The 13,363-nt window shown below is 49.8% G+C and overlaps 1 protein-coding gene across 5 annotated transcripts in view; it reads right to left on the bottom strand.

Moving 5' to 3' along the window:
- Positions 1–547: 547 nt before the first annotated feature.
- The window catches only part of srgap2 (SLIT-ROBO Rho GTPase activating protein 2), a 50,562-nt gene continuing 37,746 nt past the window's right edge, over positions 548–13,363 (bottom strand). For 3 of the 5 annotated variants that reach the window (XM_028997504.1, XM_028997503.1, XM_028997507.1), the window contains 17 exons: positions 13,123–13,251; positions 12,703–12,924; positions 11,687–11,788; positions 10,813–11,010; positions 10,389–10,473; positions 9,888–9,915; positions 9,502–9,532; positions 8,451–8,511; positions 8,127–8,204; positions 7,911–8,045; positions 6,902–7,007; positions 5,773–5,997; positions 4,193–4,272; positions 3,792–3,990; positions 3,566–3,694; positions 3,170–3,485; positions 548–1,726 (listed from right to left, as the gene is read on the bottom strand). In XM_028997504.1, the coding sequence (XP_028853337.1) occupies positions 1,253–1,726; positions 3,170–3,485; positions 3,566–3,694; positions 3,792–3,990; positions 4,193–4,272; positions 5,773–5,997; positions 6,902–7,007; positions 7,911–8,045; positions 8,127–8,204; positions 8,451–8,511; positions 9,502–9,532; positions 9,888–9,915; positions 10,389–10,473; positions 10,813–11,010; positions 11,687–11,788; positions 12,703–12,924; positions 13,123–13,251 (2,598 nt within the window). In that variant the 3' untranslated portion in view covers positions 548–1,252. Of the gene's footprint in view, positions 1,727–3,169; positions 3,486–3,561; positions 3,695–3,791; positions 3,991–4,192; positions 4,273–5,772; positions 5,998–6,901; positions 7,008–7,910; positions 8,046–8,126; positions 8,205–8,450; positions 8,512–9,501; positions 9,533–9,887; positions 9,916–10,388; positions 10,474–10,812; positions 11,011–11,686; positions 11,789–12,702; positions 12,925–13,122; positions 13,252–13,363 lie in introns of those variants that run through there. The other 2 variants (XM_028997505.1, XM_028997508.1) reach the window with 2 other exon arrangements.

The following is a 13,363-nucleotide window of genomic DNA, read 5'->3' as shown; positions in this document are numbered from 1 at the left end:
ATAGTTGTAACATAAAACATAACACGGTTTCAATGTAAATCTGACATACATGGAGAATAAAAAAAAAAAAAGAAAAAAAGTCTCTCATTCCCTCCACCAGAATGACAGTTTCCAGTTCCCAAATGAGGTATTAAAAATCAAGCACGATGAATGGTTCACATATCAAAGTCATTTCATTAATTAGCGGTTAAGACATTTTTCATGACGAGGGTATAAAAGAAGAGTGGCCCTGAAGGTTCCTGCTCTGTTCTGTTCCCCTACAAATCTCTTTTTTTCCACCTTTACTTTGCTACCGTGAGAAACAGGAGTAACAGATGAGAGACTGTCACACACCGGGACAGTTCTAGCCCTCTTGTGAACGTCTGGTCCCCCCCAAAATCTTTCCCTTAAACACCGTGAACACACACGCATGCACACATTAGTACTGTACACACACACATTCACTATAAACATGTAACATGTCATTTCAACACCAGAAAGGAAATTAAAAAGAAAAAAACTAAACATTTGTGTGTGTGTGTGTCTGTATATGTATATATAGATTTTCTTTTTTTTTTTTTGAGTGATGAACAGGTCCTGCAGTAAGACGATCCACTGATGACCATCTTCCAGTTAGAATTCATACTTTTTGTTTAATATATATACTTTAAGTAATAATAAAGGCCATTTACATGGTGACTGCTGACAGCGTTAAAAAAAAGTTTCATTGTATTGAGGTGCTTCACTAATCTATTATTGCGGAATTAGAGCTGCTCCCATGCTTGTGGGTGTGGTGTGCGTAGGAGATGATATTTATTGCAGACCAAGCGCTTCGTGCCCAGCAGACCCCAGCAACACCGTCTCTAATGCTGGCATCAGCGTAAACATCTCAGCACTGGCAGCCAGGAGAGAGTTACACAAAGTCAACTCATCTGGCAAAAAAAAAAAAAAAAAAAAAAAGTCTCGTTTTCACAGATTACATGGTGCCAAAGCTACTGGGTTCTTTATAATAAAAAAAGAGAAATAAAAGAAAACTAGAACCTGAGTTCTGAGTTGAAAAGACCAATCCAGGTTCCGCAGGTTCCAGGTTCAACAGTCGTATAAAAAAAAAATAAAAAAAAAACCCACTCCACCCTCACACGCCGACACACTCCACTGCAGTCATGGTCTTTCATAAAGTCTCTTTATTTAAATCACAGACCCCACCCCTTTCCCCCATTCCTGCTGAATCGAGTGGAAGGGGATGCGGGCCCTGTGTTAAAGGGGCGGGACCTCACACTGGACAGGTCTTGTCAGTGGGCGGGGGCGGCGGGGTCGGTGGGATGGAGGTGGTCGGGGAGCCCATAGCCGGACTCCCGCCTGAGGAGGAGCTGGTTTTGGGGAAGACCACCGGCTTCGGCCTGGTGGCGGGGGGGCGGTTCTCGCGGAAGGAGGAAGAGGAGGCGGCGCCGGAGGACACCGAGAGGGGCAGCAGGGGACTCTTGGGGCCCACGCCTTTCCCAGGCCGGAAGGTGCTGGGCACGTCGCTGGCGGAGCTGGCGCTGCGCTGGAGGGCGTGTCCGGGGGTGTCGACCTCTCGTGCCATGCGAGAGTGGAGGGGGCTGGACGGCTCCGACGCCCCCCCACCCCCGGCCGACTTCAGCTGCTCCAGCGTGTCCAGCACCACGTCCGGCGTGTGTTTCACCGAACTCTGCCTCTCCAGCTCGCGCAGCTCGCTGAGGGCGGAGTTCATGGCCGCCTCTATATCCTGAGAAGGGAATAACATTGAAATCTTGTAATTCTTGGGAGTCATTTATCTTTGTTTGTAATTCTTGCCATGTCCTTATTAGGCTACATTTTCTATCAATAATATGACCTGATGGCAAAACAAACACAGGTTGTGCCGTTTTCGATGACACTACATCAGTATGCCGGACATACTCCGCCCCCCCCAAAAGACCTTAACTAGTTTGATAATGACTGGATTAGAACCTTGAAATGGATTAACAGGGTCTTACTCAGGGACCCGACGGTAGTAAGTGCGGTTTGAACTCGGGACTTTGTGCTCCTCGGTGCTCATAAACCACCACCACAGACGGTCCACCAGCAGAGGGCAGCAGTTTCTTAGCTCATGAGGCCATTACACCCCTGACTTCTGAGGAAAGCGCAGCTTTAGCTGTTTATGTCAAGACGAGCACAGTAATGACGGGGCTGCGTGGGGTTTTTACAGCAGGCGCAGGTTTCCGAGGCCACGCCGCTCTGCATATTTTGGATATGCTTGTATAAATCTTTACACCCTTTCAGTATTCATAACCAGAAAACTATTCATCACAACAACGTGCTGATGAGATTCATTAAGCACACACACATTCCTTCTTTAGGGTCAGATTACATATTTGTATGCACGAGCAGTAAGGGCCCGGGTGGCAACATCTGTCAGGCAACCCGAAGAGGGACGGACTTGTGATCTGGGACAGGTCAACTGTTGGGAGCTTTGTGGGAACGCCCCTTGTAGGAAGTACCTATGCTAATTAATAATGTACATCTCACTGAAGAAGCTTGCTGCACTTCTTTGACTCCCGTTGTCGGCGCCAAATGTTGTATTGTTAAAGGTTGTAATACCCATGGTGGAACACAGGGTGGCGCATGCGACTGTTCAGGTACAAAGGTAGCAAACACTACGTTGTTGGCAGGTGTTTGACACAAGCGCCACGGCAGCGCTCACGGGACGGCTTGCACGAAGAGGACCGTTTGCTGTGCTGCTGAACTAACCAGTGATATCTGCTATGTGCTGGAGTGGAATTAATGGGCATTTTGTATTAGAAGAAAGAGTAGTGATTGTCACATGTGATACACAGGAGCACAGCACACGGTGCACACAGTGAAATTTGTCCTCTGTATTTAACCATCACCCTGAGTGAGCAGTGGGCAGCCATGACAGGCGCCTGGGGACCAGTGTGTGGGGACGGTGCTTTGCTCAGTGGCACCTTGGCGGGTCAGGATTCAAACGGGCAACCTTCTGATTACGGGGCCGCTTCCTTAACCGCTAGGCCACCACTGACATCGAGATTCGATTTAATTGCGTAGCTTATAATGGAACCAGAGAGTTCAGCAACGTTACATCAAGCACGTCGGCCTGGCCACGCCCTGAGTCAGGCACCCCAGCAGTTCGGTAACAGACCAACTTCCTTCAATACCCGTTATTCATTACCTGTGAGCTCTGCTCCACCTGGGCAAGGACTTCGGGGTCGGTGGGGCGGTGGTTGCTGAAGCTCTTGGAGCGGCCGGCGGGCGTGGTCTTGCGGAACTGCGGGCTCTCCACCTTGGTCTTGAGGGACGAGTGTCGCGTGATGGAGTTCAGCATGCTGTGCGCGCTCACCGGCCGCTTGTCCGGGCCGTCTTTGGCGAGCCCCGTCGCGGAGGACGTCCTGATGCCCCCGGACGCGCTCTCGCCCAGCCCCTCGGCCGTCCGGAAGGTCCTGCGAAGTCCTCCGCTCCCACTGGACCCGGTGGACTGCTTCCTCAACCTGCGCGAGAGTCACGGACCCGTCAAGACCCCCGGACTGGAATAACAATCCATTCCCACCCAAACGGACGTCAGCCTCACTTGCTGAGGTTGGCCAGGTAGACGTCGGCCACGTGTCCCCCGGTGGGCGAGTTAGCGCTGCCCCTAGTGGACACTTTTTCCTCCTGCAGCAGGGCCTCATTAGGACCTCTCCCCGGACAACCATCCGTCCTGTGTAACACCCACACACACACACACACACACACACACACACAGTCAGCAACACAAAGATTAAGAATCTGCGGGTAAAAGGGTGAAGGTCTCTTACGTGTCCTGCACCACGATGTACTGATGTGGCACCAGGCCTTCAGTCCCGTTGTGACGGCCCTGCCACCAATCGCTGGAGGCGCGGTGGTACAGCAGGAGCGACGCCCCCTTTTTAAACGAGAGCTCGCGGTCGGTGCGGCCGGCGTAGTCGAAGCGCGCCACGGCCTCGATGGGGTCGGCGTCTGAAACAGTCAAGGACCCTGGATTTAGCCGGAGAGAGGAGGAGAGAGGGGGAGGACGGAGGGAAGAAGCAGAAGTACAGGAGCCGGGGTCAGCGTTAGGGTCAGGCAGCCGGGCAGGTTAGGGTGAGAGGTCGCGATTAGCGTACAGCCGCTGGCGGTGGCTGCGCTGCCATGCGGTTATTACAGAATTAGAACGTGTGTGAGTGTGGGTGCTTCTCACCGTCGTCGCTGTTCTGGAGGCCAGACACCGCGTCAGGAGCCGGTTCGCCCACCAGGGGGGGCTCACTGTGCGGACTGTCACTGCGGACAGAGGGAAGGGAAACGCCATCGAGTTATTATTGTTGCTATTATTGTTAGTATTTTTATTATTATTGTATATTATTATCTAGTTATTATTGTTATTTTATTATTATTGTATATTATTATCTAGTTATTGTTGCTATATTTATTATATTATTACTGCTATTTTATAATTATTGTATATTATTATCTAGTTATTATTTTTGATATTATTGTTCTTATTATTGTATATTATTATCTAGTTATTTTTGCTATTATTGTTCTTATTATTGTATATTATTATCTAGTTATTGTTGTTGCTATTGTTATTTTATTATTATTGCTATTTTATTATTATTGTATATTATTATCTAGTTATTATTGTTATTTTATTATTATTGTATATTATTATCTAGTTATTATTTTTGCTATTATTGTTCTTATTATTGTATATTATTATCTAGTTATTGTTGTTGCTATTGTTTCTGCATTAATGGCTTTCCTCATCACTCTACGGCAACGAAGCAAACGCTGCACTGAAGCAGACCGAGAGGGAGGGAGAGAGAGAAGGGAATACGGGGAGGAAACGGGAAGAGAGGCGGCAGTGGGAGCCGGAACGTTCATTCCAGACACGCGTTCATTTGCTCAAGCACTTTTCCCCAAACCCGGGACGGGGACAGGGACAGACAGGGCCCAGATGGTGGCTCTGCTCTGGGGACCTCCGCCCCTCCTTGGCAGGGAGCGGATCAAATGGCTTCTGCTCGGAACCCGCAGCGCTCAGGCAAACTCTGCTCCAGTTCTGCCCGAAATCTCACTGGAACTAATCAACGTCTCTGGATTGTTCAGAGGTCCTCCAGTTGCTCTCATATACAGTACCTGGACATTAGAATTAGAGTGTGTGTGTGTGTGTGTGTGTGGCTGGCCTCGCAGGTCAGGAAACGCACTCGTAATCGGAAGGTTGCGGGTTCGAATCCTGAACTGCTGAGCAAAGTCCCCCACGCACAGCTCCCCGGGCGCCTGTCATAGCTGCCCACTGCTCACCAAGGGTGACACTGTAGAACCAATTTAGCCTGAAGAGAGCAGCAGGCAACCAGCAACACACACACACACACACACACACACACACACACATTGCAGCAATAACCATTTCCTGGGCCAGCATCTGACAGACTGCAGTTCAGCAACTCCATTAGGACTTGGCCCCAACTTTTAACGACGACCTTTTCATGCTCCTTAAAGGACACAACCGCCCCGCCTCGTCCCAATGTCTCGCTGTCTTGGACGCCGGCCGCCTCGCAGCGCGACAGCCTTCATACAGCTGCAGCCGGGAGCATGCTTAGATGAACAAATACACAGACGGATGCGAACAGCCCACCGTGCGACCCTTAAACACACAGGCCACGCCCACCCCTCCACTCCACTCGCTACAGGCTGCCAGGTCCATTTTGTCCAACCTCAGCGAACGAGCTGCATCACGTGACCAGTTTTCTCTCCAAGTGCCGTAGGTGAACTGGAACTGACCAGTACTCCTCGGCAGGGCCACCCTTTTCATAGACGGGGCCCTGGAGCTCCGGCGGGCCCGGGAAGATGCCGTCGTGGTGGATGATGATGGTCTTGATGAGCTCGTTGACGTGGGCCTGACAAGAGACCTGGTCATGGCCGTCGGGGACAGACATCAGGGTGGGGCCGAAGCAGATGGCCAGATTGTAGGGGTCCATCATGTTGTCCTCGCTGTACTGGGACAGACTGGGGAAGTGGGAAATAAGAGTTAAATCTCCACATTAAAACCACTATCATGGGCACAGTGTTGGGTCCCTAAAGGTTGTTAAGTAGCCTAGTGGGTAACCAGAAGGTTCAAACCCCACTTACTACCATCGTGTCCCTGATCAAGACACTTAACCCTGAGTGTCTCCAGGGGGGGACTGTCCCTGTAACTACTGATTGCAAGTCGCTCTGGATAAGGGCGTCTGGTAAATGCAGTAAATGTAAATGTAAAACCTCCACAGCAGTGGCTGATTCGTGCGCCGGTGAGGACTCTCCTTGGGGTCGTTTTAGTCTGCATTATTTTTTTCTTTGGGGGGGGGGGGGGGGGGGGGGGTTACAAACCAGAATTTATGAGAATTGGCTCAGAGCGTGCTGCGTATGGCTTAGTAATTCCCGTATTTCTATATGTTAGGGGTGTGTGTGTGTGTGTGTATCAGCACCTCTGCGCCGGCTGGAGAACAGAGACCCGTTGAGAGCCGCCGATGGCCCGGGGGGACGGTAATAGAGACGAGTCGGGGGTCTGATGGCAACAGCAGACCTCTACACTCCATCCCCAAACACCCCCGCCAACCCCCACATGGCGTCTGGCAACGACATCAGAGCTGGAGTCGCTCCGGTCGCCGGGGGCAACGGCTCTGAGAGGAATATTTACTTTTGCTCAACAATCCAGAGTCGCCTCCGGCCTCGAACTCCAGCTTCGGGCCGACAGCTGCAACATTCGGGAATACTTCGGTCGCAACCTAGCTGCGGCCGTTATTAATCTGGAGCTGGATGATGGAGGAGAGCGCAGTCCGCACGCAATTAGAGCTAAAATGGCGCTCTCGCGGTGTTTGCCGAGGGATGTGGTCACTGTGTGCGGTGGGCAGTAAACCAGCAGGACACTTACTGGTTGAGAAAAGCAAACAGGTATCTCATGATGACCAGGGTGCTGCTGGGTAACGGCAGCAGGGCCTTGCGGACGTGGACAGCTCTCTCCTGCAGGTTCTCCATTGCTGCATGGGCACAAACACGGAGTACAGCACATTAACCGCTATTAATATTCATCAAATCAACTAAAATTTTGATTAAAAATCTTAGTCAATGAGCCTTTATGACAAAAAAAAAAAAAAAAAATGAGATGCAATGTAAATGCTGGTAAAAGCATAATAAAGCGGGTATTATGCTTTTACCAGCATTTACGCTGCATCTCGTTTTTTTTTTTAAAAAATGCATCATTTCAGTTCCCTGTCGCACAGACGACGTCACTTCCACTTATTTGGATTTCAGAATACCGGTGGTGTGCGAGTGGGTGTGGACGTGAGTGGGAGAAAAAGACGGAGTGGAAAATGGATGTCGAGTATTCTTGAGCCTATGAGTTAAAAATAATAGAATCATAAGATAACCTTGGTGTAATTATGAACTGGGTTTTGTCTGTTCTGCCAGGCACTTGTGCTACATTGACTGGGTTAAATAGAACTGCTCAGACTTTAAATGGACGTGAAAGTGAAGTGATTGTCATTGTGAGACACTGCAGCACAGCACACGGTGCGTGTTGACGCCCCTCTCCGCGGAAACCTTTAGTAAAAGGCTAAAGATTTGTACATGATTAAGAGCCCAATGCTAACTTGACTAGACATAAATGAGTCTGGACGTGACTAAAATGACTTATTTTACACAAAGCTTTAACCAAAGACTAGGACAGGCTTATTAAGAGGCATTATAAGGAAGCAGCCATAATGGACAATTCATTATAACATACATAAGCTATAGATTTTATATCACATTAAACAGAAAAACCACACCTTTTGCACATATAACTGGAATGCTGGGTTATTCTAAGACATTTCGATAAAATAATCAATATGGAAAAGAAAAAAAAAAAACAATAATGTGCAACTACTGCAGCAGAAACCTACAGACGCAGGACATGAGGTCATGGAAGACCTCCTTGGGGAAGAGTGCGTGCTCCAGACCCCTGAAGTAGAGCTTGAGGACGCCAGCAATGGAGTCAATGTCGTGGTCATTCTGGTCTCCGGCCAGGGGGTCTTCGCCTGCAGGACAGAGGTGACAGAGGTGTCCTCCTAAGGGAAATCCCAGTGCTCCACCTTTCAAATTGCCGTGCGGACTCTCACCCCTCTCGAACGCGTTCTTGATGTCGTTGACCTCCACCTGAGAGCCTGACACTCTGAAGATGCCCTCGTGATGCAAGCCTGAAGAGGACAGACAGGGCTTCACTCATCGACCACGTCCCCGTGGACAAATCACACGGCGCGCTTTACAATTTACAAAATATGCACGCCCCCAACCTCCCCGAAGCCTACAGGTCAGCGTCTGAGTTTCCCCAATAACCCCGAGGACCATCTTGGACAGACTGCAGTAAAAACATCTTCCGCGGGAAACCGCACAGATCCATCACTGCAGACTGCGGCGCGGCCCCGGAGACGCACAGAACCTACCGTGGCGGCTGATGAAGCGAATGCAGCTCTCCACCATGAGGGGAATGGCTTGGCTGCAGTCCTGCCGGGGAGGGGGGGGGGGGGAGAAAGAAGGAAAATGAAGGAGGGAAGAATGTGCAGGCCTGGACGGGGTGGAAACCCCGCCCCCACCCGAGGGCCTGAACGAGGGCCTCTGTTCAAGTGATGCGAATCGAAACACCAATAATATTTGCGAAGGGATACATCAGCCAGACAGGGAATTCCCCCCCTCTTTTTTTTTGGCGGTTCGAGCCGCGGGGGAAGAGTGCTGTGGAATCGGGGTGGTTGCTAGGAGACAGCTCCTTACCCAGCTTCCTTTTGTTTGTTTGGATTCGAAGGAAATGGATATAGGGAGAGAGAGAGACGAGGACAGAGCGGGGACAGGTGATCAAAACGCACAGATAACCCACAAGAAGGTGACGACGCTGGGACACGACTAGACCAAAAATTGGGAAAAATTCGCATTAACGTCGGCCATTTACATTTACACACCCGGAAATCCAGACTGTTTGCACACAAAGGACATCGCTTCCTGCTCACCGCAGCGATAAAAAGGACGAACAGTAGGGGGCGATACACACACTGCCTGAACTACGCTCTCTTTTTAAAAAATGCTCCCTTCATTGTTTTCCACCACCGTTTATGGGACACTGTCGGGTTGAGTCCAGGGTAGAGTTGGACTTGTGCGGGTCCAAAATTATCCCCGAGGGCCAGACGGACGATTATGGAGGGGTGGCGTGCCAGGAAAAGAGCTGAGCCGGGCACTAGGCTGGTACAAAGTACAAATCATCTGCTTCCCCACGGAATCCAGCAGGGTATGATGGGAATTAGGAATGACGGTCCGAGTACAAACAAACTATATTAGTACTGGGGTTTTTTTTGGGGGGGGGACAGGGCAGAAGATGTACAGGTTTAATGGGACATTTTAATTAATTTGAATGCACAGAGTCTGGACCCTACAAAGTAAGTCAAACATGGACACACACTCGGACACACACAGAGCACACGGCTCCCAGAGGAAGAGAGAAATTACCTGTTTCCTGAGTGAGGAGTTCCTCCGTCCGCTGGGCAGGAAAAACAACAAAAAAAGCATAAAAAAAGAAGACGTTTTAAATATATTTATTATGAATACAAATTATTCGTGAAATTAATCAAATTCCCAGCACGCCACAGGTTGTGATCGGATATGATAGCAGAGTTTGCATAAAAATCTGATTATTTTGGCCGTTGGTACGACACCCGCTAAGCAAAGTCCCCAATATTCTGTAGACAGCACTCAGTGACACTATAAATAAATCAGACGATTTAAATAAAAGATGATAAGCTCTGGGTCAGGTCGTTCTGACCGCGCCCCAAAGAGCTGCGACCGTGTTTTTACAGGAGAAACACAACAAGCTTCACATCCTTCACCACACCTACCTGGCAAAGGAATAATCGCTCTTCTGACCTGCAGAGAGAGAGCGAGAGAGAGAGAGAGAGAAAGAAAGAGAGAGAGAAAGGGGGGTTAGACAGAGCAGAAGTAGGACATGAGCACAGCTGGACACAAAAACTGTCCCCCCTCCCCACTCCATCTTCCTGTGGGACACACATCCTCCATCTTCCACCACCTGCACTAACACACACACACACACACACACACACACACACACACAGTCTCTCAAACAGACCACCTGACCAGCATGAGAATCCAGATCTTCAGACATCACCTCAGTCCCTCACACGTCTCCCACGGCCCCCTTCTGCTGACCCCACCCCAAGCTTCTGATTGGCTCCTCCCCGGCCGCTCAGTGATGAATGGCTGCTGTGCCACCCGGAGAAAGCACACACACACACACACACACACACACACACACACACACACACACACACACACACACACACACACACACCACAGAGAGAGAGAGAGAGAAGAGAACTCACTCTCTCCCAGCGATTTTTGGATCAGATCATGTTTGGCCTGCAGCTTGGTTATCAAGTTCCGTCCCTCCAGAAACTCCTTCATTTTCTGCAGAGAGAAAAAAAAAAAAAGACTGATCAGCCCTCCACAGATCAGCAAACGATCAATAGGCCTGCAGGTTACGGTGCAGCCCACCAAGTCTAATCAGTTTCTAAAGAAAATCCGCGGGGAGTTGAAGGTCCAGAAACCTTCAACCACAAACCCCGCCCGCCATTTATTCTTCCTGCTCTCTCACTCGCTTCGCTGGAAAAACTGGTCTTTATCCTGCTTTTTGTAAACAGCTCCACGCGCCCTCCAGAACAACAGAGTTGGTAAGGTGTCCCAACGCCACCTGAATTCCTGACCTACTCGCGAAGACCTATCAGAGGCGGCGATGCGGCGACTGACCGTGAAGTAGAACTGCTCGGTCTCCTGCTGATTGGCCCTCCGCTTGGCCAGACTGGGCTTGCTCATGTACGACTCGGACACGGTGGACTTGACCGACTCCATGGAGTTGCTGTGGTGGAAACAGTCGGTTACATCAAAGTCCTCCACGGTCACCATGTCCTGGATGGTCTGCAGGGTGGCCTCCATGGTTTTCTTCACCTAGAGGTGGGGGGGGGCAGGAAGTGGATGATAACCGTTCACCGGCAGGTTCTACAGTACAGGGGCAGTGGTAACGGACCCGTAACCGGAAGGTCGTCGCCAAGCTGCCACTGAGGTCCCCTTGATAGGTACCGTCCCCACACACTGCTCCAATCACGTCAAATCACTGTCTCACTTTAGTTTACCGTTACCACAGCTGAACAAAATAGAGCACTAATGCATTTTACATGCACCGATAATAAAAAAAAAATCAAACACATCGAACGCAGAAATGTTCAAGCCTAAATAAAGAGGTGACCCCAAAACTCTCAGTTACGGAGGCTTATTCAAAGGAACGACTTTAAATCATTCCCTACAGACCACAGAAACACACACACTGCACATCTGATTGAAATTTTAACACACCAATGAATAAAATAGCCAATATATCAATATTAGATCACAGTGAAACAAATAAAACAGGAAGTGCATGATTGTGGTGTGTTACGCTGGAAATAAGACATTATCCCACAGTTGGCCAGTGTGGATATGAGAATGTATTTTGGTCCGATGGTACCACCATGCCGTGGTTGTGTGTCTCAATAGTGTATAAAAATGGCCGTTGGCCTTATATGAACATATGAAAGCTGTAGAACACGGCCGCACAGGGACGTGTTCTGTGCAGACAGATGCTCACCTCCTCGTTCTCTATCCTGAGGGTGGAGAGGCGGCACTGCAGCTGCTGGCACCTCTGGAGCAGCTCCCCCTCCAACGGCTGCTGGCCACACATGAAATTCACCTGAGGGTGAGAGAGAGACTGATTTAAAAAAAAAAAATGGCGGCATCTGAAGGTATCTGTCGTTACATTTTTCTGCTTATATATCGTCTCAATGTTTCCCTGATACTGCATCTGAAGTATCCAGTCCCACAGTGAGATTTCCCAGGACGCGCCATTTCACCGCCTGTAGCTTTAAATGCTAATGAGGAGGAGAGAGGCGGGGCTAGGAGGAGAGCGGCCTAGAAGTCGAGGGGGCATTCGCGAAAATTAGCTTGCGGAAATGACTGCAATGCGTCACACGTTTGGAAGCCATGACGGTCGGTGGAGATCATGTTTTAGGGGAGGGGCGGGAAATTCTCTGGGCGGAAAAAGCATGAGAAACGGGAGGAAACCTTTCCCCTTATGACGTCATAAGGGGACAAATTTCAGATCCGACCGGCTGAGCTCTCTGGACGGTGAAGCAGAACGACCAAAACACTCTTTACACCGACCGCCATTTCTAGCCACCGCAGGACCAAAGACATGGGCCAGGACGGGCCTCCAACAGCCTCCCCCATGCCCCGCCCCCTGCAGCGGGCAGGCAGCTGGCATCTGGGCGGCATCTGTACTGACGCAGCTTCAACTGGCATTGAGTTGACCAGCTGCCCCTCACACATGGCGTCCCTCAGCGAAAAACCCAACCCACGAGAACGCTACTGCTCTTTCCAGCAGGGGACACGCTCCACGTTCTCTCACTTCCTGGCAAATTTTTACAGGGAATTTAAACAAAAGAAAAATATCATATATGCAATCTACAGCAGTACATTAGTACTAGTAATCATCTGACGGACAGTTTTATTGTGAATAAGTAATCGCTGTTCTACGACAGGTTATAAGTATGACTTGTAATCTTGTTTGGCTGAATATCGTGAGAGTTCACTTCTCTTTTCACGGACCGTGTCTCCCATGTGGGACTGGAACTCGAAGCGCATCGGCGGGCAGAAGACGTTGTTGTAGGTTTCCATGATGCGCTGCTTGTCGGCGTTGGCCTCCAGGTTCTCGGCGGCGTTCTCAACCGTCTCCAGGCCACCGTGTTTGGACGTCTCCACGTTGAACTCCGCGGAGAGGTACGTCCGAAGGGCCCGGTTCAGACTGGCATGGTAGCCCAGGTCGCAGCACTGCGGGTGGAGAAAAGAAACCTTTACTTTGTTTCCTTAACCAGTCTTTATCTCGAATGGGAAGCAACCGCGGCCGTTCATGAACTTCTGGGTTTGCTGGTTTAGGGTGTATAAACACCTTCTAGTGCACTGTTGTTCAGGGACTGAAAGGCTTTATTATTGTACGTCTTTTACACGGTGGTGGTGGGCGGGGCTTACATCGATCAGGTCGGACAGATCGTGGATGTAGTACTTGAAGACGCTGCCGTTGGTGGCCTCCAGGGCCAGCAGGTATTCGTTTCTGGCCTTGATGGCTTTCAGCTTGTTCTCAGTGTATTTGGCCTGGCGCTGCAATGAAGAAGAAGAAAGAAAAAAAAAAAAAAGGTGGTTAACACACACACACACACACTGTATACAAAACGCACAATCACCAGCATGCAGCATCAGACAGACACAGGCG

This window comes from Denticeps clupeoides, chromosome 12 (genome assembly GCF_900700375.1).
Source record: "Denticeps clupeoides chromosome 12, fDenClu1.1, whole genome shotgun sequence".
Taxonomy (NCBI): Eukaryota; Metazoa; Chordata; class Actinopteri; order Clupeiformes; family Denticipitidae; genus Denticeps; species Denticeps clupeoides.
The sequence above is the reverse complement of the archived record's forward strand: the minus strand, read 5'-3'. Positions and strand labels throughout refer to the sequence as shown.